At 41.8% G+C, this 27,986-nt stretch overlaps 2 protein-coding genes across 3 annotated transcripts; one reads left to right on the forward strand and one right to left on the reverse strand.

The window, feature by feature from the left end:
- Positions 1 to 666: 666 nt before the first annotated feature.
- tmem203 (transmembrane protein 203) lies at positions 667 to 2,631 on the reverse strand. Its single transcript, XM_080847684.1, has 2 exons — positions 2,619 to 2,631; positions 667 to 1,995 (listed from the first exon to the last, which is right to left on the reverse strand). Exon 2 carries the CDS (start codon positions 1,736 to 1,738, stop codon positions 1,322 to 1,324), a length of 417 nt encoding a protein of 138 aa, XP_080703810.1. The 5' UTR covers positions 1,739 to 1,995; positions 2,619 to 2,631; the 3' UTR covers positions 667 to 1,321.
- Positions 2,632 to 2,709: 78 nt separating this feature from the next.
- On the forward strand, positions 2,710 to 8,176 carry alad (aminolevulinate dehydratase). 2 transcript variants are annotated; one of them, XM_080846985.1, is made up of 12 exons: positions 2,710 to 2,767; positions 3,766 to 3,888; positions 4,064 to 4,114; positions 4,584 to 4,680; positions 4,780 to 4,915; positions 5,140 to 5,223; positions 5,314 to 5,402; positions 5,513 to 5,568; positions 5,698 to 5,785; positions 6,807 to 6,893; positions 7,060 to 7,189; positions 7,385 to 8,176. In XM_080846985.1, the coding sequence occupies exons 2-12, from the start codon at positions 3,770 to 3,772 to the stop codon at positions 7,441 to 7,443; spliced, it is 996 nt and encodes a 331-aa protein (XP_080703111.1). In that variant the 5' UTR covers positions 2,710 to 2,767; positions 3,766 to 3,769; the 3' UTR covers positions 7,444 to 8,176. The 2 variants fall into 2 exon arrangements, with proteins under 2 accessions (XP_080703111.1, XP_080703112.1); XM_080846986.1 differs by having other exon boundaries at positions 4,789 to 4,915.
- Positions 8,177 to 27,986: the final 19,810 nt, after the last annotated feature.

Below are 27,986 nucleotides of genomic sequence, written 5' to 3' on the forward strand. Positions count from 1 at the left end.
GGACAATTAAATGAATGGGTGGTTGTCTTTGCCTATTACAATTGTTGACATGGCCCTTATAATTAGCTACACATTGTCATGACATGGGCAGCACAACATGGACTCAATGTATCGGTAAGAAAGGTACAGGTGGCATATGACTGCTGGTAACAGGCGGTCCATAGGTGCGTTCTGTGCAAAGTTCAAAACCTATAAAAGGGCTAGCCAAACAGTTCAACAGCTTCCCATTATGTCATATTGGTCAACTAGAACTCACGTAGTTCAGTGGAGAACGGCGATGGGGGTACGAAGAGGAAAATCATTTGAAATATCTTCACTAAGAACACAAACAATTGCCAAAATCACAGAACAGATTGTCTTATTTTTTACTAGCCCATTCATCAAACATCAGTAAAATACCTCAATTTTATGTTTTTCACAATAATATTTCTAAACATAATGAATGTGGATAAAATCACTTAATATTCAGGATTTTTAAAGACATGTGACGTTTAATGAAATCTGATAGTCCCGTCCTTAAAACTATTCACCGACCCTTCAGCGACATCATGTGGACTCGTAGAAAAACAGCAGCCTCACACAGCATGTAATTAACTGGACAATTGATTTAATACTTAAATTATCTGTCAGTCATCGTTACTCAGTGATGAATGTACACCAGATGAATACAACCGTAATGCCAAAAATATACAAATAGCACAATCACTAAATAAACAAAGGCTTAAATGTCCATTTATTTACAATTTATACAAACATTCAGGAAAGCACTTCATGAGAAGAGCACAATTAAATAACAGACCATGAAGAAAAGTCCTGAAAAGACTCCAGAATCTCACTTGGAAGTATGAGAACAACAGAAAATATTTAGAGCAACCAAATTGCACATTAAAAATACATTATCCAGCCCATATGAGTGACACAACAAACAAGTATACATGCCTACTGTTCCATTCTTCACAACTTAAAATACGGCTCATGTCATTCACACCAGTGGGCCCTCTGCACCACAAGCAGTCTCTTACGCTCTGACCATGAAAACCTAAGTGGCTGAATGGACTGTATGTGTTCAGCATGAGGCCATGAACCCCCAATAGCCAGTTCATTCTATCTGTTCAATGCAATGCCATGTAGTGCAGATGCTATGGGTAGAAATGGACAAAAGCCTGCGAGACCTTTTCTGCATGACCCTGATGTTCATTACACCCAGGTAATTCACTCATCGGTACCTCATCGTGGAGTGTGCACAAAGCCAGCTGAGCCCTGATTGGTATGTTGACTAGGTGGGCGGCAGAGAACCTGACAGCTGATGGGCTCACACTGGTCAGTTGACACGGCAAGCGCGGATCATGAGCAGCTGCAGCAGGATGAAGATGGGCGAGACGATGAGGCCAAACCAGAGCTCCCGTGCCTGTTCCTGCTCTGCAAGCTTCTGGCAAAGGAGGACCTCGCAAACCAGCTTCAAACTGAGCACGGTGAGGACCCACAACAACCTCAGCACGGCCAGCCGTCGGTCGCCCTCTTGGTACAGGCGGATGGACACGATGGTGGTGAAGTAGGTGCTGAGGCCGTCAGCGGCAAAGAGCGGCACGAAGACCAGCCACCAGCTCAGGCCCTGGGTAAAAACGTCAACGTGCAGTGCCACCAGCACGCTAAAGATCAGAAACGCACCAAGGTGCATGAAGAGCTCGAAGGTGGCAAAGCCCAGCCACTGGACCAGCTCCCGCAGAGAGAACAGCATGGCTTACGTGGTCAGGGGATGGTTAAATGGTAATTTTGAGCCAGTGCTGCCACTGGACTTCAATGGTGAGAGGAGTCAGTTTGCGGATTGGGCTGGCCTTGAGGGAGTAGACATTGCGAGCTTGAAGTCTTGAACAATCACTCGATAAGCGTGGAGCTGGTGAACCCCACAATCATGATTAGAAGGGCTGATCTTCCTTCCTTATGTTGATGTCTCCGTCATCCTTGTGAGAAAGCCCACATTAATGTCCAGCGTTTCTGAATGACAAGAAATTATGAGTAAAACATGCTGAGAATACCCTCATTAAGAACAATACGTTTACCCTCATTTTCAGGTCTCTGTTGTGATTCAGAATCTTAGTGGATATTTCAGAAGTGTTTGAGTTTTTCTAAAGCTGAATATACAATGACAAAATGAAAACGCCCCTTGACATGATTCAGGGAGCCAGCGGTGGCTTTCACTACTGCGAAGGTTAACTGGCAAGACTTACTTAAGTTAGCAAACGTTAAGCATTAACCTTCCCTTCTCAGACAAACATTGACAACCCAACAAAAAGATATTATTCACACACGTTCATAATGTGTTCTGTCGGCTCCCACATACCTAGTCTGTCAGCAGCAAACACTGCGTTTAAACCGATGCAGTATCAATAGCTAACGTCAAAGGGCTAAACAGCTAGTTAGCTAGCTATCAAGCTATCTCTTTTAGAATTTAAGGAAGCATTTTCTCCGTAATATCTCATTCCAACTTAAATTACAAAATAATAAGAACGTATCAGGATACTCTGCAACTACCAAAACTATGACAAAAACACAGTGACCAGTACAATATCTAAACAACAACATATTACAGACAGTAGCTAGCTAGTTCAGATATTTACCTTCCGTCAGTCGCCCTCACATTAAATTACCGCGAGACTAACACCACACAACGATTCGTTTTCTACGGTGGCCGCGAAGAAGAAGCACGTTCTTCATTCGAAATACTTGAATTCAAGGGTAGGGGAGAGAGGACCACTTGTGCCTAGGGGTAAGATTTTCTTGCAGTTATGTTATAGGCAATATCTGATAGGTTCTGTCCACTGTTCACAAACTACGGTTGACTATGAAATAGTTAAGGCTCAATTATGATTTTGCAATCAAGGCAATGTAACAACCTGAAAGTAACCTGTGATTAGCCAACACTGTTAGCTAAGATCATATTCTGCGACAGATCTCTTTTCTGACGTTAGCAAGATAAGCTAGCTAGCTTGCCAGACAGACAGCGAAGCTAAACTGTAACTTCATAAAAATGTAAGTGTTATATGCATAGCCGATTGTGCACAAAGAAACGCAGCATAACATCAGTTAATATCAGTGCCTGAGAATATTCTAGCAGAGTTATGTGGAAGATTCGAATGAATCACAAATGAAGGTTTATGCTTTTGCAAGAAGTTTAGAAGTTGTACAGTGTTCTACATTTTGTTGTGTCTTGATTATGCATCACATTTTGTGTTTCCCTCCTGATTATGCATCACATTTAATATTACTGTTACTTGAATTTCAGTCATAGAATGTCTATATTTACGTAGATTAGTTATTTGCAAACATTCCAATTTCAATTATGTTTTGTAAATGTTTGTGATGTTTGGAATATTTTAAATACATTTTTTCTTTAAAGAATCAGTTGTCTCATTCGTTAATTTACGTTTGCGCTGGATGAAGCGGCAATGGGAAGATTCCATTGCGATTTTTACGCATGCTTGCTCGTATTTGGATAGAGAGGAGTCTTGTCAAAGCAACTTTCTCAGTTTCTCTTGAATGTCTTTAATTGGTGTAAAAGGAAAGCATATGAGTGGATGTGTAAATAACAAAATATTTAGACTTTTAAAAAGCAGACTCCCTATATTTACCATCTAAGACTCCCCACTCATCCATTAGAGCACCTTATTGTCTAACAAAGTATGAGGAAGGTAGCAATGAATTCCTGCTCTGTAAAGAAGACAAACAAGCCTGTCTAAGCTGTCCACCCACACTCTCTGTTCGCAGGACAATGGCGCAACCAGCAGAATCTCTCCTCCACAGCGGGTACTTCCACCCCACGCTCAGATACTGGCAGACCTGTGCCTCAGACCTGAGACCTGATAACCTCATCTATCCCATCTTTGTCACGTAATGTCTCTCTTTTTTAACCATATCTGTAGATCTGTAGTCTGCTAAATTACTAATGTAAATGTAATTAACTTGTTAAGCAAGGAGTTACTGCTGTTTGGGTCAGGTTTTTTTTTATTGTCAGTGGGTTACATCTTCTGTGATCATGTCAGCATTGTGTATTCTTTTGTCATAGTGACAGTCCTGATGCAGTAGAGCCCATTGGCAGTCTACCTGGTCTGGCCAGGTGAGTTTCTGAAAGCTTTCATATCCAAGCAAAGTCTTCATATAATGGGGGATAAGTGCCACATCAAATTGTCATCAAAACTGTTTTCAGAAGTGTTACAATAATAGGAACACAGTGAGTCCAGGGATACTCTGCCACTGGCTGTAGTCCATTGATAAATAGTGTGAGACAGGGTGGACCCAGTGTTAGCCTCCAAACCCTGATAAGAAGAAAAGCCGTTAGTTCTTCATCCTTTTCAGCTGCACACAATATTGTGTCATATTGTAATGCATGAAATAGTTTTATTATATGGATGTATATTTACATAATTTTAGATACAAAATATTCTTACTTCATGGAGACTTTCATTTAAAAATAACAAACAAACAAACATACAAAACAGTAGTGCTTCGTTCATGGAGCAACTAAAGAATTTGAAAGCATTTGAGTACATTTTGTCCTCATTGCTGCCAATGCTGTCTCTGCTCAGATATGGCGTGAACAAACTAGAAGGAATGCTGCGCCCCCTTGTGGAGAAAGGGTTGAAGTGTGTGCTCATTTTTGGCGTGCCTGCAAAAGTGGCCAAGGTGTAGTACCTCTTGCATACACACAAGTAACACAACTTGCTTCTAAATCACACTGCTCTCCCAAGCTTTGCCTCACAGTAACTGACACATTCCCCTTAGGATGAACAGGGTTCAGGAGCTGATACTGATGACACCCCAGCAGTTCTAGCTGTGAAAACCCTGAGGGCCAACTTCCCAGACCTGGTGTTAGCCTGTGATGTTTGCCTCTGCCCTTACACCTCACACGGTCACTGTGGTAAGTAGCACTTAATTCCAGTGGCCTTTTAATAAGGGCTGTTGTTTGCAGCCTCAACAAGACCTCTGTAATCCTGTAATGTATTAAGTCACTGAGTGATACCAGCAATGTTAGAGGCTGGATGAATACAGCCTTTCACCAGCAGCTACTTTCTGTTGCCCCTTGGTGTTTGGCCGCTTGGTTTGTTTTATTTGACATTTGGAGGGCTTGCGTTTCTCCCACAGGAATACTGCGTGAAGATGGCACTTTAGACAACGCAGCCAGCTGCAACCGCTTGGCTGAGGTGGCACTGGCCTATGCCAGGGCTGGTGAGTCACTTGTTCTCCTTTTCACCACCCTGTGGTACCCATGCAACTGACCTTTTTTCAACCTCACTCAGTCGCTCTCTCTCTAAACAGGGTGCCATATAATTGCCCCCTCTGACATGATGGACGGGCGAATTGCTGCCATCAAGCAATCTCTTATATCCAACAACCTCGGCAATAAGGTAGTGTCTGAACTATGATTGTCATGCGTTGTGCCTGTTTGCCATCATTGAATCCCTAAGTGATTCCTTTTCTGAACTCCAAACCAAAGTTTTATATCTGTTGTTCATAGGTGTCAGTGCTGAGCTACAGTGCCAAGTTTGCCTCCTGTTACTATGGCCCCTTCAGGTAATCACTGTTTGCACACAGCAAACAGACTTATCTAAGTTGTCCAAGATCAACGCATTACCCCCTAGCAATAGCCTGGTCATTGCACTTAAAGGTCTGAGCTGTACGGTTCTGGATTTGTGTCCCCAGAGATGCAGCCCAGTCTAAGCCAGCTTTTGGAGATCGGCGGTGCTATCAGCTGCCCCCTGGTGCTCGAGGACTGGCACTGCGAGCATGTGTGAGCATTCATTATCTCTCTGTACAGTGGAGCCCCTTTATGCGCTGATTCAGTAACCAAGGCGTCAGTTATCATCCGGAATATCAAGAAAATATTGGGTGGAAAATTACCACAAAAACAAAGTTCATCAATTTTAAATCCCACGCCACTCTGAGTAGCCTTCCTACACCGTTGTGTTAAATACGAGACTTGCATCTTTAAGCACATCTCATTTCTCATGCATGTCTGTCCATTCCCCCATCCTCGTTGCATTCCGCCCTCGTTTCCGTCACGTTTGTTATCAAAGGGAAGGGCTAGGACGTAACGAATGGAAGGTAAAAGGTAAAATTGTCTTTGAGGATTTAGCAAAAAACCAGAATCCCCTTAATTTGAGAGAGAAATCACATTCACATAACTGTGATTAAAGTTAATAGTTATAGTAATTTTATTTTAAATTACAATTTATGATATGGATGCACGCAATCAATAATATATTATATATTAAATTGTATATGGTGTTCGCTATATCCGCACTTTCGGCAATCCGCCATAAGACTTGGAATCTAGTACTATCACCCACGTTTAAGGGAGCACTACTGTATATCCTATAAATAATGGTGTATGGATGGATGATTAAGGCAATGCATGTACAGTAATGTAGCATGGCAAAATAAAAAGCACAGTAAATGTTCAAAGATCATTCCAAAGCAACACTATACAACCATTTTCCACTTACTATAAAGGTATGTTTTATTAGCAACTACTTTTGGCATCATCTTAAAATGTATGTTTATATGGTCACTTATCATTCCCACTTATAGACATCCGGTCTATGCACTATGTATTTTGGAGAATTATTTCCACGAAAATGTAAGGAAAGCCTTCACAGCCTGTTGGTTTTTACAATCTTTTTTAAATTAGGTCGCTCACTCATTATTTTTTAGATCACAACTCCATAATGGTTCTTTACAAGAAAATGAAATAAATGAAAATTGGATTAAAGTACTGTTTTACACCTTTTTTCGTTTTATTTCTTACTCAGGATCGTGACGTGAAGGAGGGCGCGGACATGCTAATGGTGAAGCCTGGCATGCCTTACCTCGACATGGTAAGGGAGGTGAAGAACAAGGTCAGTGCTACCCTCCATTCCTAAGAAGAAAATGACTTTATTCTTTCAGACTTTTTACACCTTCAGTCTCCAAAATTGATTCCTGACTCCTAGGTTTCATTGATGAACAAAGCCATCATATTCAATATGGTCCCTCAATTTCTCCCTGGTGTTTTGCCTTGTCCAGCATCCCACTCATCCACTGGCGGTGTATAATGTGTCTGGGGAGTTCGCCATGCTGTGGCACGGAGCTCAGGCTGGGGCCTTTGACCTAAAAGCTGCAGTGATGGAGGCCATGACTGCCTTCCGACGTGCTGGTAAGACAAGGCTTTTCCTCCCCCCCAATAGATGTCTGGATGTCCCTTAGACAGTAGGAGCTGTAAGACATCATCGGCACGTTTGATTAGATGTTGTGGAACTTGGATCCTCTATTTAAAAAAAGGAAATAGGCTTAATAGAAAATGATGTTTCACATTTTCCTGGTGACCGTGATGAAACACTTCTCTTTACAGGTGCTGACATCATCATTACCTACTACACACCTCAGCTCCTCACCTGGTTGACGGAATAGAAACAGAGTGGACCAAAGCTTGCATACATCCGTCATTACATGCTAAACAGAACTGACTTAAGGGGTTGAAAATTAAAACTGTCAGTTTTTAGCACACCATCTTCTCTAAGAGGTTATTCTGGTGTCTTCAGTGTCATACTTTCAGTCTATATTGTTTTGTGTTGTCAGTTTTTTTTTCTTTAGTCATAAAATGCTGTTGTAAAGTAGAGGTAGTTCTGAAAGAGCCAAGAACAGACTATGTAACTCACAGGGAATGTATTACTTGTGAAGCCTTGGAATACTTCAATGTTCAATTAATTTGAACATTGGGGTAGCTTGATAAGTCAGATATTATAGGCATTTTGGGATCTGTGATTTTTATAATTCTTTTAAAGCCATTTAAGATGCTTATTGCGCTACCTTTGTAAACTACACGGAATACATGAGCTTGACACCTACAGTGTTGTAAATCATTTCCAAGAGCACTTGTATGTAGAATATCAATGTAATTTCCTTTCCTTCTTGCCTTCTGTAGACATGACAGGGTTTCCAGGATAACATATAGCATAACCATTATATATTTATATAGGCATTGTTAGCACTACACCAATTAGAAAACATTCTATGTTTAAGTAGGCAGGGATAAACCTAATCATATAAAACTGCTGCAGCAACTGAGATTGTATTGTTTTTATTTGGGACTGTTTGGGGTCATCAGACCTGTCCACCTCCTGCAGATGGAGTTTACAGACAAGTCATCATGGTTAACAGTGTGGAAGAAAGCCAAGAAGGACATCAACATGTGATGAGATGTTACTCTTTAGGTTGTCTGAGATGGCTGCCTAGGAGGTGGTAGTTTTCACTGAGGTAGGAGGAGGTGATGAAGCCTCACTGGAGACACAATACACCTCCTGACCTATGGAGTAATAAAGGTGTAGTTATGTGTATTTACTGAAACAAATGTGTAGTTTCATCAATAAAAATGTAGCCTAGTTGATTTATAGCAGTAACTTGATATACTTGATTTGATTGTGTTAACGTGAAATATTGTGGGTATAGTGTTAAACGGCAGTGTCGTTGCATGAGAGGGGGAAAATGTAAATTTACACTGAAATTTTAACTTACGCGGTCTGCCATGTCAACCTCCCGAGTGTCCCTTCTTGGAACTGCAGCAAGCTGCCAGCCGGTCAGCAATGTAGGACACGGCTACACGATACAGAGGAGTAATAGCCAGAATGACAGAGAATGTGTTTTTCTTTGTATGTTTAAAATAACTTAATATTTGCAATATGAAATTGCAGAATTTATGATGACAGCCGAAATGTCATTGGTTGATCAAACTGTCAAATAGCCGAAGAATTGTGCTTTTTGGTTGTGTTTACTCTGATGTTACAGTACTCGTAAAATGATAGGACCTGGGTCAAGTTTCCACCAGGTTTTCATTGAAAGGAAGGCGACGAAAAGAATACTTCTATTCATAAGGCACATATTAATGGTGAAGCTTAGTCTGTTTACCATATTAAAGCTGCATTAAAACACACTTTTTTTTAAAAGAACGCCAAAGAAATCGACAGATGTGAGGTCATTTTGGTGAAGATAAGAAGGTTGTTTTTGACATATTTGGAAAAGTTTGAATTTGTCTTACCACTGAATAAGAGTCACAACAACATATCCAGATTCAAGAGGTTGTTTTCAGCTGTTTCTACATGCAGATAAAGTTTTAATGCATGTGATGAATTGGAGCGTTTCAGGACAGCTTCTCCCTATTGCCCTCTTGGCCGATTGAGATGCTACCCGTCAACCAAGTAATACTTACGTGCACCAACGTCAGTTCAGCCAATCACGTTGACAGATCAACCGTGAGCCAGTACCATTGACTTAAATAAATGGCTTCCTTACCTATACGTAATAGGCCTATGGCTATGATAACTACACAAAATATAAACATTAAATAAATATTAATGCACAGGTGAGGTAAGTGTAATTAGGTTCTGTTTTCTAGATTTTCATTCACAGTAGGCTTCTCTTTATTATATCAAAGGCACTCTGAGATTCTACTGAAGAGTGCGTTTAAAATTAAATAAATTATTATTATTATAAACTTGGACTTTTGTCAACAAAAGAATGATATTTTTTATACAGGACTAGCCTACCATTATGACGTATCTAATAGAGTTTAACGTAACATTGAAATGATCATGTAATGTCATAGAGACGTCAGAATCAAAATTCGGAAATATCGAAAGGGACACTTTTACAAGCCTACTGTGAATTGAACCGCGCAAATACTGATAGGAATACTTTAACAAGACCACTGTGAATTGTACCGCGCAAATACTGACAGGAAACTTTAACAAGACTACTGTGAATTGTAACGTGCTGTTTTGCTGAGGTAAGGAACTATTCTCAAATCGCAATTAAGAATAAATAGACTAGCCTATATAAATGTATACATTGAATAATTAATTAATTTCCTTAAATTGGATACAGTTGTAATCCTTTTCAAGTTTCTTAAAAATATATAATGGAAGATAAAGACCACGATAGTCTGAAAAACAATTTGTTTGGACTTTTCCTTTGGTCATGTAGAACTAACCATGCTGTTTCCATTCACCTAGGCTATTTTAGATTGCAATAGGCCCAGCCTACTCTTACTATTTTCAGGTAGGCCTAGCCTACAAGCCATTCTCTTCAGGGGCTTAAAACACTGCCCTATGATTGGCCTCTTTGATTGGAGTTTGGATCCTGAAACACTGAAACACCTGATAAAATTGTAACAAATGTGAATTTATGTGAATTAACCTGTTTCGATCGATATATGTCTTATTTCGGCCTTCCTCTTCAGGACATAACGCATCATGTGTCTGACTATGAAGACAGTGGCTGACGAGCAGAGAGTGGAGAAGAGAGGGAGAGAGAAGGGGAAGAAGAAGGAGGGAAAGAGAGTGGCAGGCGGTTGGCGTGCCAAGTTAATGAACTTCTTTCTATGTGGAGCAGCCAACCAAGATCTGGATCCTGAACCAGAGCAGGAACAAGTAAAGACTGGGCAAAAACCAGAAGAGAAGCAGAGCCAGACAGGGAAGCTAGAGAGAGGACAAATACATGGGATTGCCTCTCCAGGGGCAGCGATGATGGCTGAGAGAAAACAGGAGATGTTGAAAATGCAGGAGGACATGAAGAAATGGGATACGTACGGGGTGCGTTTCACTTATAAAGTGGTGGAACATCGGATGATTGGTGAGGACATGAGCGAATGGGAATTGCACTGTCGGCAGCTTCAGAGAAGCAGGAAGGTGGTGGAAATCAACAAGGAGTGGAGTCAAATGGCCCTGAAGTCAGAGGATGCTGGGAAGAAAGTTACTTTCCCTGAGGAAGACGACCTCTGTGATGTGTGGTTCTTTGATAAGGAGGCAAACCCAGGCCAGGCAGATATAAAAGTACTGGAGAGAAAACATCAGGAACAGGGGATTTTGAAAATGCATGAGGACATGAGTAAATTGGAAATGTACTGTCCGAAGAATCCGATGAGTCAGAGAAGAAGGAAGATAAGCAGTAAGGTAGTGGAGGGCAACAAGGAGTGGAGTGAAATGGCCCTGAAGTCAGAGGATGCTGGGAAGAAAATTACTTTCCGTGAAGATCTCTGTGATGTGTGGTTCTTTGATGAGGAGGAACTAAAAGGAAAACAACAGGAACAGGAGATGTTGAGAGGGGATGAGGAATTAGGGAAATGGGAAATGGACTTCCAGCAGATGAGCAAAAGCCGCCAGGATGAAGAATTCACGGAGAAGAAAGATCAGGATCAACAAGTACTGGGGGAGAGAAGACAACAGGAACAGAAGATGTTGAGCAAGCAAGAGGAATATGAAATGTACTTCCAGCAGGTTTTCAAAACACTCAAGGATGAAAAAGAAATGAAGAAGAAAGAAGCCATACAAGAGACATTCGTAAAAAAGGAGGAGCTTTTGCAAGGGAGTGGGGAAGGGCAGTTTGCTCTCAAGAGGCAGGAGGCTGCTGTTATCCGTCCTGATATCTGTAGTGCTCTGCTGTTCGTTATGATTTGCGTCACCTTCTGTGCGTTTGACTTTTTCCGATAAATCAACCTCCTGAAGTAATAAAAGGGTGGGGTTGGAACGGAGGGATGGAGGTTGGGGTATAATTGGACATGCAAATTGATTGAAAACCACACGAAAGAACTATCAAGGACTTCTGTAAAAAAAAAGGATGTTTGAGGTACAATTATGAAAAGGCAAAAGCTACATTTGAGAGGTACCAAAAATGGGCTGGTTACAGGAAAGGAGAAGGTGGCAGACAACTAGGAAAGGGTTGCGAAAGAAGATAACATTTTATTTCACCAAATGTCCATAGAATTTTGGCAAAGATAGCCAGCTGAACTATAGACAACTAGGCCTACAGACAGACAAAAGGTGGAAATACAGAAGAAGGGAAGCAGAGAGAAGCTGTGGCTGAAGAACAGAGAGGAAAGAAGGTGAAAGAGAGAGGAAAGAAGAGAAGGCAAAGGAAAGTGCAGAGGAGGAACAAGAAGAGGGGAAAAGAATAAAAAGGAGAATAGGTCAAAAAATAAGAGGAAAGGAGAAGAGATGGAACACCATCACACGCCAAGCCCTGCAGTGGAATCCGCAGGGTAAACGTGGTAGAGGGAGGCCAAGAAACACCTGGAGGAGGAGTGTTACAGCCGAGATGGAGAGAGCAGGCTATAGATGGCAAGACCTGGAGAGGCTGGCACAAAACAGGACGAGGTGGAGAGATATAATCAGTGGCCTATGCTCCAACTTGGAGCAACAGGCCTAAGTAAGTAAGTAAGTAAGAAGAGATGGAATGGACACAGAGAGGATATGACTGGTAAATATCGACACATTACAGGTACATTATGCTTGAGCACAGACCATTGCTTTAATGACCTGTAATTATACATGTTTTGTCCATTCCTTTTACAGTTTTGTCCTACACCGTGTGTGTGTGTGTGTATGTGTATGTGTATGTGTTTTAAACAGGGATATACAAGCATCTGTCATTCCTGTTGGGGAACTTTATTTGAGGCTCTCACTATGCCCAATAGGTGATGTTTGTCCAACCATTATAATTACCAGCTTTTGCTTTTTGTCCTACTCCCACCTCATCACCTCTTTCTTACTCCTGGCATTGTTCTTGTTTCCACAGTCAGAAGCTCTATTGTATTGGAAAGGCAGTCAGGGGGAATGAATGGAGCCCCTCTAAGATGAAGGTAAATGGGCTGGGTTATGGAGGGTGTGGAACATCTTGCAAAAGACACTGTGTGTGATTATGTATTCTCATAGGTGATTATAGTAATCAGAGCTTTGCCTCATTTCCCTCCTCTTCTCTGTCTTTGCAGTGTACATGATCATGGATACTGGATCCCTAATGTTTCTCTTTTGAGATCCTACACAATAATGCACACTATGCTGCAGGTACTGTCTCACAGCAATAGCAGTCACAAATTAAGCTCTGTCAAATTCCACTCTTATAACAGTCCCATTGTGCTTACCTCCACAGCCAAAGACCTTACTGACCAACCCAGGAGCTATAACGGTCAGCTGGACAGTCCATCTTTGCATTCCAGCCATTTAATGATGAATAAAAAATAACCTCACATGAGATCCAGTTGGTGGTTTGTTTATTATTATTAAAGCACAATATTGTGTATCATCTGTGCACTTTAGGACACCTCAGATTTAAAGAAATAGGCAATGTGGATCAGGTTAATGTATTTATTTGTCTGGGTAGTTTCAGCGAGAGTGGAAATTATAGTACATCGAAATTCATAACATGTTCTCTACCAAACATGGACCATGGGAGATATATAAAATAGAATGTGTCTTACAGAAATGGTGCATTGCCACCTTGCTGATAAAAAAAATGGTCTAATAATGCTTAGGAATGTCATATGGCTCTGTAAAGCACCTAGATACAATTGTATTGTTTTGGCACTTTGTGAATGAAATTGAAATAATTTTAGATATAATATTGCTGTTGTCATGTCTGGCTCACAGACCATGGCAATTAACAGAAGTTCACACAGAGTTTAAACCCAAAACACTATGGATTTATTAGCAACTAGAAAAGACACTAACAGATCAAGCTACGTTGAGGTGTGGCAGTCAGTGAATCAGAAGTGTTAGCTTTATGCACCCCCCCATAAGAACGGGGTCCTAACAGGAACCACGACAAACAAACAATTTTCCAAACGAACATAACACCTGCAAGCAACACTCCCCCTCAGCACCAGGATCCTGTTGGTACCCTGCATAAGGAAGAGGAGGCGTTTATACAACACAGATTCAAAATGACACAAAGCCAAGACCAATGACCACATCTCCTTTTTTCAGGCATTACACAACAGTGCCTGAGTCCCCCTAACATGCCTGAATCACAGACACTACCATTCACATTCATATGCCTGAATCAGACCCTACCTTTCACACCCACATGCCTGATGCACAGACACTACCTTACACACTAACATGCCTGATGCACAGACAGTCAGACACTACCTTACACACCCACATGCCTGATGCACAGACACTACCTTACACACTAACATGCCTGATGCACAGACACTACCTTACACACTAACATGCCTGATGCACAGACAGTCAGACACTACCTTACACACCCACATGCCTGATGCACAGACACTACCTTACACACTAACATGCCTGATGCACAGACAGTCAGACACTACCTTACACACCCACATGCCTGATGCACAGACACTACCTTACACACCCACATGCCTGATGCACAGACACTACCTTACACACCCACATAACGATGCACAGACACTACCTTTCACCTCAGCATCACTGATGCACAGACATCACCTTACACCCCAACATGCCTGATGCACAGACACTATCCTCCACACCCACATGCCTGATGCACAGACACTACCTTACACACTAACATGCCTGATGCACAGACAGTCAGACACTACCTTACACACCCACATGCCTGATGCACAGACACTACCTTACACCTCAGCATCACTGATGCACAGACATCACCTTACACACCCACATGCCTGATGCACAGACACTACCTTACACACCCACATGCCTGATGCACAGACACGACCTTACACACCCACATACCTGATGCACAGACACTACCTTACACCTCAGCATCACTGATGCACAGACATCACCTTACACACCCACATGCCTGATGCACAGACACTACCTTACACACCCACATGCCTGATGCACAGACACTACCTTACACACCCACATGCCTGATGCACAGACACTACCTTACACACCCACATGCCTGATGCACAGACACTACCTTTCACACCCACATAACGATGCACAGACACTACCTTACACACCCACATAACGATGCACAGACACTACCTTTCACCCCAACATGCCTGATGCACAGACACTATCCTCCACACCCACATGACTGATGCACAGACACTACCTTACACCCTAACATGCCTGATGCAAAACACTACCTTTCATCCTAACATGTCTGATTCACAGACACAAATTTACACACTACCATGCCTGAGTCACAAATGTGAGACTCTTCCCTCTCTGTCACTGTCACTTACTGAGGGGGAAAACCCACCAGCGTACTTGGAGGAACATCCAGCAACACATGCCCAACAGCTAACCCATTCCCAAGACTGCTATGGACTCCTTCTACGGGCAACACCAGGGGCACTGCAAAGCACACTTCCCCCTTTTTTAAACCCCAATCCAATGGAACGCAGTATTCAACACACTGTAACCCAACAAACAAGAGCAATCCCTCTCTCGCCTAACCAAATACTAACTAAATCAACTCTGGTATTCATGTGGTTACTCGTGGTAGCTATTTATGCACTAGTGACCGATGGCATGAGGAAGCGGATAGTTATTGGCAACAAAACCATAACGGCGCACTCACACAGGGCCATCTCAACAGGAACCACACCTTCAAACAGGTCATGCAGTATGTCAGGGGGAAATCCTGTGATCGGGTGGAAATATGACAGATGATCAGAGAGGACACAACTTTTTTTAACACTGTAATCATTTTAACAACCACCGTTTTGTATTTCTTGAACAAGGCGATCATGTTGATTTTTGGTTCTCATCTCACAACAATCAATGGTTGCATCTGATATCTGCATGTCTTCCTTGGAAGTGAGGCAAAACCGACAACAGTATAAACCTCAAAAACTCTCCTTGAAACCAGCTAGCCCATATGCACCAAGGTTATGGGCCGCATCACAGTGGACTGTACCTCGATATAGACATCTTTATCTTCAAGGGTCCTTAGGTTGTTCAAGAGTGGCGCAAACACGTTTGCATATCCAAAAGTCTGTATATCATCTGTATTGCACAATAGGGCAAGTTGTATACAGTGTAGTGCTGAGTGATACTTTGGTAGCGGCTAGCCAATGTCCAATAAACTGCACGTTTTGTAGATTTTTCCTTGAGGTTCCGAGAGGGTTTACAACCTCAAAATCATTGATATGACAGGTAATTTGAGTCCCTCACTGGAGACACTGAAGTGGATTTACTTGACAGTAAGAGCCATCTCAAGTGAAGAATACTGAGCAGGCTGTTGTGAGGTAGCTTCTTGGACTTTTTCAAATACATCTGCTTTTTTTAGCAACTCCTGCAGAGATGAGAGAATGGGCACATACTTACATGTATGCTGCAAAGACTCAATAAGATACTCCACAAGTGGAAACTTGTTTTCATAATATGACTTCCTCCTCTGAGCAGTTGACAATGGAGCATGAGATGTAATTGATTTGTGCAAAATGTTACTCTCTGAGTCAGACTGCTTGACAATATCACTTACAACTGTGGCAGTAAAAGGGCAGTTATGTTTTTTCAGTACCTTCATAACAGCTTCTTCTACAAGAGGTTTTGATAGTGCAAACAACTCAATGATTTCCTGTGTTGCCCTACCTGATACATGGAGAATAGTTTGCAGTTTCAATAAGAACACTGCCAAATTATGTTCCAATTGGTCAGCTAAACCGTAAGTGCTGCTACCAGACACTGGGTTAGACACTGGAATAGATATTGTCTTCATCTGGAAGAGCTACATCTTGTTCAAGTTCAATATCCTGGGAATCATTTTATTCATTTGGCACTACAACAGACACATCATAATTAGAGACATTCTGATGTTCTCAGCATTTGTAAGAGTTAAATGTTGAGTAAACATTTGATTTAAACCTGCAGTCCCTAAATGGACATGGAACAGTTTGCTTCATTTTTAAATGTCCACTTAGATGAAGAAACATATCCCTCTCAATAAATGGCTGCTTGAAATCACACAGAGGGCAATAAAATGCTGATTTGTCTGCCACACCATGAGAGTCACTGCCTGCTACCCTTCTCTCAGTAACATTAGGTCTGTGCACTCTTGACATGTGTATATTGAGTGAATTAAACAGCTAAAAGTGTATATGCAGTTGTAATACAAATGGTAAGGGAGAAACAGTAGAATGCTGTCCATGTGGGAGTCTGTAATGTCTCAGATAGCAGACTTTGATGGGACTACAAAAAGCACATATCTTACATTTCCACATGACTTGGGTCCATGAGCTCAGCCACACCTGAAATGAAAATAATCTGTTCAATGTATTAAAGTTAGGCTTAAAAGAAACAAAAAACAACAAATAGGTTGAATGCCTTATATTAAATCAACCGTGTGATATAATATTTATAATAAAATCTAAATCCAATTGTCCTAACTGCGTAACTGCCCAATCCTCATAAAAGATGCAATGTGTGTTCTTTGATTTATTTATTCAACTGCAATCTGATTGTTTAAAGCTGCTAAAAACTTAAACAAATTCACAATGAAAAATAGTAATCTGAAAGCCAAGAAAAGACAACAACATTGAGAAATGAGGTCTCAAGACAACAACAAAATAATAAAACGTCTTCAGCTACAGCTAAAATGGCATGAAGTTGATGAAAACATGTTTTGCAATATACTGGGTCTGTTCGAAAACTCTTAAAATGCTGGCTGTGTTGATCCTTGATCTCTCGGTAAGTCTGACGTGAGATATCTTACTGGCAGGGATGTGCACAGCAATTTTGAGGGGCAGTTGCCCCCCCCCCCCCCCCCCCGCGGCAAAAATAGAAAAATATCAAAAAGACTGTATGGAGAACTGACAACAACATGAACTTTATTAAAACACTACAATACAGCTATCAATCCCCTAACTAAGAACTTTGTTAATGTCTATATGCTATAGACTTGGATACAAACAAGAGATTAGCCTGCCTACTAATGAAAGCAAAGAAGAACAACACCCAAACTAGTGATAGGATTTAACCATTTTGAATGAAATCATTTATGTGATGCATTATTTCCATCATTTATTCTTATTGTTAAAACGAAATGTTATAAACTGACCATCAGCAGACATGTAGCTTAGTTTTCCTTCCAAAACATTAGCATGTGATAACGGGCTGGTTGTCTGGTAGGCAAACCAGCCATCTGATTATTTAGGCTAAACGGGGCAAACTGAGCCTCGATTTATGAAGGTTTTAATTAATTTCATAAAACATGATGATGATTGTTTGTTTGTTATACATTTTCTGACAACTTAAAACTCAAATTTTCTGACAACGTTAAAGCAGTTTTTTCATCGACACAGAAGAAAACAACCCTATAATATATATATATATTAGGGCCGGGACTTTAACGCGTTAATTAAGATTAATTAATTTCACAAAAATGAACGCGTTAAAAAAATTTACGCATCTTAATCGTATCTATTTTTGCACCGCGGAACGTTTCTCACTGGAGGAGTTTCAGACGGACCGATTATACTGGCGCACCAACTAACGCGCATAAATTCGGTTCAAACAAGTTGAACCTTAGACATACATATATATGTCTATGAGTTGAACAACAAACCACAGTGGCACAGTGAACATGAACAAAGAAGCTGATGAGACCGCGTTGGTTGGCCCAGTGAATGGGACATTTTGTTACAAAAAACGAACGGATGGAGGCGTCGATAAGAACATGGTTCAGTGCAAGCTATGCAACAAGGAATTCGCATATCACCGCAGCACATCGAGTATCACCTCAATGCAAAACATATAGCAGCTAGCGTGGACGTTAAGCCTGACTCCGGGTACCTATGCCGGGTACAACCAGAGATGTTTTCTAACAGTCAGGGTTTCCAATGTTCTGAATGTACTTGAAAGTATTGTGTTTTAGTTAAAAAACCCAAAGTATTATAGTTTACAGAAGGTCTACCTATCTATAGGCTACCTCGATTTCTGAAATGTACTACATTTCTAAATATGGTATTGCTACACTTAATGGCAAAAATTGCACTGGTCTGTTGGACATGAACAAAAATAAACAATATTTTTGTTACTTAAGCTTATGTATTCAGTCATTATTCAATGGTATACTAAAAATCCATGTGAAAAAAAATACTTCTCACTGTTCTCAGGTGAAATATTTATTTGCGATTAAAATGCGATTAATTTTGATTAATTAATTACAAAGCCTCTAATTAATTCGATTATTTTTTTTAAAAATATATATATTATTTCCCTCGGAGGGGCACTTTCACTCGAGGAGGGCAAACGGGCAGTTGCCCAAGCAACCTTAGCACACTCCTGTGCACGTCCCTGCTTACTGCTTACTGTTTTCGAACAGTCTGAGATAGCGTGTACGATAACGTGTGACGTTGGTATGCTGAAAGAACGTTAAAGGCCAATTTATGGTACTTTGTTTTAACGGAGACGGAAACATGGAAACGCCTTCTCCAAGGTGAACCCCCTCTCTGAGCCCCGGAGAGCTCGACGTGCGCCTCCTGAATTTCCTGAATATCCGTTTGAATTTCGGATAGCATATGGATACCCCTTGGCTGTGATTGGCCGCTAGCTACATCTTTTCTGAACGACATCATTTCCGGATCTCCTGTTTCATTCATTCCATCTGTTCCTATTCTGTTATAGTGGGGATCAGCCGCATTTTTTTTGCCTGAGCCCGGACTGTGTCCGACAGAGTAGTGCCAGAGCCCGGCATGAGCCCAACAAAAATTACAATATTTTGTCTTAAAACCCACCTGAGCCCCACGTTATATGCTACACCAGAAGAGGCACGGCAAACAAGTCTTACCATTGAAGATCATTATTTTTCTTGAAAACCTTTCGTGCACGGCAACCTTTGTTAAAAAACGATCTACATAGTTCAACCGTGTTGTTGTGGAGAAATATTTCATTAAAGCTTCACACTTCCTACATTTGAAATATCAAACCGCTTAGATTCCGCATCGACTATGATGCCATCAGACAGAAATATCTCCATACAGTGAATTTCCCCAAGTGCATGGCAACCTTCATTATAAAACTATCTACATAGTCCAACAATCAATTTTAATCCATAGAATCCACATTGACTACTAAGCAGAAATATCTCCATACAGTAGATTTCCCCTCGTTTTGTGACAGTTTCTTTTTAACTTTTTTTCACGTAATCACGTTGTCACAGCTAGGACATAAACAAATTCCTGCATGCAGGAAGAAGGCTGTTATCCTTAATGTGATTTATTTTATTCTCAAACACGAATGTCACAGGTGGGGTGTGGGGCCTCCACTTACACTAAACTATTACTCTTACTGAGGAGAAAACCGTATCCCCCCCCAAAGAGAGGTCAGGACACAGGTTTAAAAAGACGTACATTGGTTTATTTAATAAAAGTAGCATTCCGGATCAATTGGTAATCGCTTACGATATGCTAGCGGTTAAAACTCTCTTGAAATGCGCTGATTTTGACATTATGACAACTGTCCTAACACAGTCAAACATCAAGCAAGTGCAACACAAGGCAAAGCAAGACGGCAAATAAGACAGACAGTAAAAAGCCGGGCGGCTTCAGGCAATCTTATATTTAGCAGTTATATGCCTATGGACCCTGGTATGGCAATGGCACAGAGGCCATTCTACATATTAAAAGTCATTGTAGCGCCTACATTTTTTTCAAGCTGTTATTTTAGAAAAGAGACTGACATACTCTCTCGCAAAAAGTTAATCTGCTCGTTTGAATTTATCATACGCTCTTGCAAAAAGTTGATCTGCTCGCTCAAATGAATACTTTTGGCACTTTGTGGGCAGGAACCAAAGCAGGACGGCCTCTCTCTGATTGGTCCTAATTTGACAGCAGGAGAATCTCATAGTCACGACAACTGTTTAGCTAAATATTTAAACTGATATTCAATGACGAAGCGAAGTAACGGTACCTGTATTGATTAAATACCAGTGGTGATTGTGGCATTTGACCCACGATCACTTTATTTATTCCAGGAAGAGTCAGTTCTCGTGACAGTGGGTGTTATCTGCCAGTAGGTAACATAGCAAGCTACTAGCTACTTGCTAGTAAGTGTTGAGCACTACACAGTCATTTCAGTCAGTTCATTTTATTGAATTTGTTCATAATTTTTACAGTAAACCCTTGTAATTGCCAACGTGACATGTGCTCTCATATTATTACATTGTATTGTTTAGCTGCTAGCTAGTCTGCTGCTTATCTAAGATTCTAGAGCTCAGCTGACTGCCTCAGAAGATTCCTGCGCAAGGAGGATCCTTTGCTCGCTAACTGTTGTAGCGAGCAGTGTTGAAAGCAGTGAAACCGTTAGCAAGCAAAGGCTTCTTGCTAGCACAGGAATCTAAAGCTTGCTAGTAGCTACGAGAACTGCGGGAGAGTATGTCAGTCTCCGCGCTATCAGGTGTTAAATATCCACTCGTGGCTCCTAAAATTGAGTGCACAGACGAAATTCACGCTTGCGAAAACCTGAAAAGTTGCTCGAATAGACGTTTATCGTGCTTGTGAGTTTTGGCACTTAACTGACGCCATAGAATGGGCCAGCTTGGTTATTTACTGCGTACACCTTATGCTAGTTAGCCTTATTCAGTAATGTAAGGGGCTATACCAAGGCTCTGGTTTACTGCTAGGTTGTGTGTTGCGTTAACTCGTTCCCATGGGAACCCAATTCATCTGCATGTCGTTCCTCCCTCACTGAATCGGGTCACCCCCTGACACGAACTTCTGCATCATGTTAAGCAGACACGTTGACTTCACTACTTATTAAAACAGCATAACGGAACAATTGCTAATCGCAAACGAGATGCAAGCAGCTAAAGCTAGCGAGACCTCTTGAAATGTGATTACTTTGACACTATGACAAACTAAATCAAATCAAATCAAACTTTATTTGTACGCCGCATTTCATACACGAAGGTAACACAATGCGCCTCACAGTAGGAAGGAAAGAAGAAGGGGGGGAGGGGGTTTTATAAATACTTGTAAAGAGACACAGATAGGAAATAAGTAAACGTTACATAAATGTTAAATAAATACATTTTACATGATACCAGGGCACCACACTTGATACCAGTGTGGTGGGATTTAGGGACAGAGAAACATTTCAGTGGTGGCAATAATGTATATGTGACAGTCGCAACACGCGCCGTATGCTGTACAGGAAGCAACGAGTCAATCAGCCCAAACCACACCAAAAAGAAGCTCTCAGCGCACCTTTCTTTTTCCACTACGAGCTGGCACATGATTGATTGAGTCGACTCCTGGCCACGGTACAGCATACGCTGTCTATAGCCCAGTTAAACGTTACATAAATGTTAATTCAATACATTTTACAGACTAGTAAGTCAACAACTGTCCTAACACAGTCAAACATCAAGCAAGTACAACAAAAGACAAAGCAAGATTGCAAATAAGCTACTTACTAGTTCGGCAGACAGTAGAAACCGGCGGCTTCAGGCAAACCTACATAACCCATTAATATGCCTACGGACCCTGGTATGGCAATGTCACAGAAGCGATTCACCATATTAAAAGTCATTGTAGCTCCCCAATTTTTTTTAAGCTGTTATTTTGAGGTAAAACTGCTTATCCTAACCCTGAAGTACAATTACTGCATAATGCCACTTTAAGATATTCAAATATGGAATGTTCAATGCCTTATCGTGCTGATGTGTCCGATCCCTAGTATAATTTGTAAATGATTGGCCGAACCCGACACGCAGCCACTGATGAGCTTTTTGACCAGGCAAAAAGACCTGACGCCTTTTCGTTTGAGTCTGACCTTTGAGTCTGAGATCTGAGGATGTCCTAAAATGAACACTGTACAGGTGGTTGGGGTGCAGGAAGGTGGTGGAGCGTAACAAGGAGTGGAGTCAAATGTCCCTGAAGTCAGAGGGTGCTGGGAAGAAAGTTACTTTCAGTGAAGATCTCTGTGATGTGTGGTTCTTTGACAAGGAGGTACTGAAAGGAAAACAACAGGAACAGGAGATGTTGAGAGGGGATGAGGAATTAAGTAAATTTGGGAAATGGACTTCCAGCAGATGAGCAAAATGCGCCAGGATGAAGAAATAATGGAGAAGAAAGATCAGGATCAACAAGTAGAAAGAGAGTGGCAGGCGGTTGGCGTGCCAAGTTAATGAACTGCTTTCTATGTGGAGCAGCCAACCAAGATCTGGATCAAGAACCAGAGCAGGAACAAGTAAAGACTGGGCAAAAACCAGAAGAGAAGCAGAGCCAGACAGGGAAGCTATAGAGGACAAAGAAATGGGATTGCCCCTCCAGGGGCAGCGATGATGGCTGAGAGAAAACGGGAGATGTTGAAAATGCATGAGGACATGATGAAATGGGATATGTACGGGGTGTCAAATGGCCCTGAAGTCAGAGGATGCTGGGAAGAAAGTTACTTTCCGTGAAGCAGATCTTTGTGGTGTGTGCTTCATTGATGAGGAGGCAAAGCCAAGCCAAGGAGATCTGAAAGTACTGGAGAGAAAACAACAGGAACAGGAGATGTTGAGAAGGCATGAGGAAATGAGATATGGGAAATGTACTTCCAGCAGATGTTCAAAATGCGCAAGGATGAAGAAGCCATACCATGTGGAGCAGCCAACCAAGATCAGGATCAACAACTAATGAAGGAACAAGTAAAGACTGGGCAGAAACCAGAAGAGAAGCAGAGCCAGACAGGGAAGCTATAGAGGACAAAGAAATGGGATTGCCTCTCCAGGGGCAGCGATGATGGCCGAGAGAAAACGGGAGGTGTTGAAAATGCAGGAGGACATGATGAAATGGGATACGTACGGGGTGCGTTTCACTCATAAGGTGGTGGAACATCGGAAGATTGGTGAGGACATGAGCGAATGGGAATTGCACTGTCGGCAGCTTCAGAGAAGCAGGAAGGTGGTGGAGATCAACAAGGAGTGGAGTCAAATGGCCCTGAAGTCAGAGGATGCTGGGAAGAAAGTTACTTTCCGTGAAGCAGGTCTTTGTGGTGTGTGCTTCATTGATGAGGAGGCAAAGCCAAGCCAGGGAGATCTGAAAGTACTGGAGAGAAAACAACAGGAACATGAGATGTTGAGAAGGCATGAGGAAATGAGATATGGGAAATGTACTTCCAGCAGATGTTCAAAATGCGCAAGGATGAAGAAGCCATACCATGTGGAGCAGCCAACCAAGATCAGGATCAACAACTAATGAAGGAACAAGTAAAGACTGGGCAAAAACCAGAAGAGAAGCAGAGCCAGACAGGTAAGCTAGAGAGAGGACAAATAAATGTGATTGCCCCTCGAGGGGCAGCGATGATGGCCAAGAGGAAACGTCAACAGGAACGGGAGATGTTGAAAATGCATGAGGACATGAGGAAATGGAAAATGTACGGTCAACAGACTCAGAGAAGCAGTAAGCTGGTGTAGGCCAACAAAGACTGGAGTAATATGGTTTGAAGTCAGAGGATGCTGAGAAGAAAGTGACTTCCCGTGAAGCAGATCTGTGTGATGTGTAATTTCATGATGAGGAGGCAAAGCCAAGCTAGGGGGATATGAGAGTACTACGGTAGAGAAGATAACAGGAACCGGAGATGTTGAGAAAGCATGAGGAAATGGGAAATGTACCAGCAGATGTTCAAAATGCACAAAATTAAGAAGAAATTAAAAAGAAAGAAGCCATACCAGAGAAATGTGTAAAAAAGGAGGAGCTGTTGAAAGGGATGGAAGACGGGCAGTTTGCTCACCAGAGGCAGGATGCTGGGAAGAAAGTTACCTTCCATGAAGCAGATCTCTGTGGTGTGTGCTTTATTGATGAGGAGGCAAAGCCAAGCCAAGGGGGATCTGAAAGTACTGGGGTAGAGAAGACAGAATGAGAAGAAAGAAGCCATACCAGAGAAGTTCAGGAAGAAGTCTGTTACATCTCTTTTCGATGTCTCAAATAGGCGCTTTGCACTTCGCACTGCTTGCTCTGCCAGTCCATTTGCTTGATGGTATTCTGGACTGCTGGTGAATCTTTGGCAAGGTCACAAAAAGTTAGACTCGTGAACTGTGTGCCACAGTCAGAAAGCAGCTTGTTAAAGTAGCAGTATTCAGGGTTAGGATTGGCAATTCTACCTTAAAATAACAGCTTAAAAAAATGGGGGCGCTACAATGATGTTAAATATGGAGAATGGCCTCTGTGCCATTGCCATACCAGTGTCCATAGGCATATAACTGCGCTATGTAGCCCGGGTACTACTCTCTGCCGGACTAGTAAGTTACTTATTTGCCGTCTTGCTTTGTCTTGTGTTGCACTTGCTTAATGTTTGACTGTGTTAGGAGAGTTGTTGACTCACTAGTTTTTCATAGTGTCAAAGTAATCAAATTTCAACAGGTGTCGCTGCTAGCATCTCGTTAGCGATTAGCAATTCCTCCGTTGTGCTGCTTTAATGACACACTGTGATAAGGCTTTCTTGAGTTGATCTATCTCCAACCATCCTGAATAGGAGTCAACAAGAACTAGATAGTGATGGCTATTCCAGATCTGTCGCCACTGTCGACTAGGGTTGGGTACTGAAAACCGGTGCCAATATGAGCTAACAAGTTAACATAGCAACAATCTTATGACAGCGAAGAGCAGGTAGCATTTCACAGAGCAGGCACAAAAACAGCTCGCTATCAATTTAACAGAGAAAATGTCAAAAGGTAAATGTTCAAAAGTTCAAAAAAATTCAACAAGGCGACTTGCTGCAAATGCAACAAAACAATTGCATGTAAAATGGGGGGAAGGGCAAGAGTCAAAGGCAGATGACTGAAGACTAAACGGAGATGCCAGCTAAACTAAACCTAGTCTCTTAAAGGGACACATACTCAGTGTGTTCAAATAACAAGATTAAGCATAAACAAGATAGAAAATATAGGTATAAACAAATCAGAAAATGGTGAAATTTCATGAAATTTAAGAAGCTGTATTGTGTGTACAGAGTGTGTGTGTTTTGCATTATTTTGTTGCTCTGGCCATGTCCATGCTGTGTCCTTTCATAGGAGCTGATGGAGAGGTGCTGCAATGTTGATGTGGATGGGATTTAATTTCCCCACATAGTTTATCATCCCAATGAAACGTTGCAGTGCCACTTTATCCTCAGGGGACGGGATGTCCATGGTCCCTGAATCTTTGCGGGGTCAGGTCTAAGGCCATGTTCAGTGAAGACGTGTCCAACATAACTGACCTCCTTTAGCTGGAATTTGCATTTTTTGGGACTTTGCGTGCCCTGTCTAGCACTCTTGGCAGCTTCTCATCATGCTCATTGAGGTCTCCTCCACCAACAATGATGGCGCACAGGAGGCCCGCAAATATCTGCTCCAGGGATCTCCGAAAACTTCAGAGGCAGCATTGATACCGTATGGCTTCCTAAGGTAGCGAAAACGCCCAGAGGGGTGGCAAAAGTCGTGAGAAAAGAGGAATCTCTGTCCAGCTGAATTTTCCAAAATGAACTCTTAGCGTCAAGCACTGAAAACACAGTTGCACCTGCCATCTGGGCAGCCACTTCCTCAACAGTTCGCATTGGGTGATTGGGACGCGTTATCGCTTCATTTAAGTCTCTTGGGTCAATTCATACCCGAATCTGGTCAGTGTCAGCAATGAGGTAGCGGGACGACAGGTGTGACAATCAGGTCCAACTTCACGTGGTAAGTTCCTGGGAGTGACCCCAGTTCATCACTAAACAAGTCAGCATAGTCCTCAAACCAATTGTGCAGTGGGCTTTGTCCCTCTTCCAGATCTACGTGAAAGCACTCATCCTTTAGTCATTAGGTTCATTTTTAAGCAGTCCAGCAGCCCTAAAAGTGGTTAGACATTTCTTTTTACCATGTGGAATTGTAAGCTGTAGACTCTGTTATTCCTAAATTGACACTTTAGCAGCACAGATCCTTCAGTGTTAATCACAGTACCTCCATATGCTACCAGCTTCACCCTCCTGCTGCTATTAGTTTTTTCGCCATTTCTCACATGCTTTAGAACACGTCCAAAGGGATGACATTACACTTTGCACCCATATCAACTTTAAGTTTGAGTGTCTTGCCATTGACAGTAAGGCAGCAGTTACATTCTTTTTTATACATATTCTTGTCATTCAATGCACATATTTCACTGTTATCTAGTGACAGCCAATCTATGTTTTGTCAAATGATTAAGAGTCGTCCTCACTGTTGGGCTGAGCTATCTGATGTACAGACTTGTGCTGTTTACTCCTAGCGCTAAGTGTAGCTCGACAGTGATTGCGACAATGGTTAAGTTTCTTGCAGTAATGGCATTGCGTAGAATATGCGAGGCAGTTATTTTCTTACTGGAAACTTATTACCACAGTTCCTGCAGTGTATTATGTTTTCTGCAGCACCTTGATATTTCTGTTGCTTGTGGGCAGGCTTGTATCCTCTCTGGTCCCGGTGTATTGCATCCACGCTAATGAAGAGCTGCGCGGGGTAGCAGCTAACCTTTTGGTGTGTTGCTCAGGTTGTTCGTTAATATGGCATATTTTAACGGCTTTCGCTAACGTTTATTTACACTCTCGTAGGATTATATTTTGCACGCTATCGGAGCAGATGCTACATACTAGCCTGTCTGTAATCACACCATTTAACAGGGCTTCAAAATCACATGTCCTTGCCTTATTTCTGAGTGCACTTTAATATGACTCAATTTTCTCACGAGCTTTTTGGTTCCTTGTGTTGAACGAATGTCTCTGCATTGTAATGTTAGTTATCTCAGTTCGTTTGTGGGTTGCAAATCTCTCTGAACTTGCGTTTCAAACACGAGTCGGGATCCTCCCGCGATTCTGCTGGACGAACCTCGTCGTCGTTTTCGTCTAGCTGACTGAGCTGGAGCATACCTTCTCTCTCGATAGCCTCACTTCCCGCTAGATTGAGGAGTTTGTAGGCTTGTGTTCGTTCTGGTTTGTCGCTGTTGGCCACAGCTGTGAAGATGTTGTACTCTTGCTTGAATACTCGACAGTTTTCCACGATTTTATCAACACCAGCAGCGGGTCTGCACGACGAAATCCGTCAGCCATGTTTCAACTGCCGTGCTCACCGAACACGGGTCGACAAACATAAGATGTTGACGGTCTAACTAAAGAACATGTTTTGATAACTAGTACGATTTAATGTTTTACTTCTGACACCATGTAGCAGGTATGAGACGGTTTTTCTTTATGAACTTTTGTTAACTACTATCCATGGCTTTCCAGTAAATCATGTGC

This window comes from Sprattus sprattus (genome assembly GCF_963457725.1).
Source record: "Sprattus sprattus genome assembly, chromosome: 11".
Taxonomy (NCBI): domain Eukaryota; kingdom Metazoa; phylum Chordata; class Actinopteri; order Clupeiformes; family Clupeidae; genus Sprattus; species Sprattus sprattus.

What these genes read in the sequence shown, in the direction of transcription:
- tmem203 (XM_080847684.1), bottom strand. Translation starts at nt 1,738, where the DNA reads ATGCTGTTCTCTCTGCGGGAGCTGGTCCAGTGGCTGGGCTTTGCCACC.
- alad (XM_080846985.1), top strand. Translation starts at nt 3,770, where the DNA reads ATGGCGCAACCAGCAGAATCTCTCCTCCACAGCGGGTACTTCCACCCC. An exon ending in ACTGGCCTATGCCAGGGCTG is followed by an intron (nt 5,224 to 5,313) that starts GTGAGTCACTTG and finishes CTCTCTAAACAG; the next exon opens with GGTGCCATATAATTGCCCCC. An exon ending in GACTGCCTTCCGACGTGCTG is followed by an intron (nt 7,190 to 7,384) that starts GTAAGACAAGGC and finishes TTCTCTTTACAG; the next exon opens with GTGCTGACATCATCATTACC.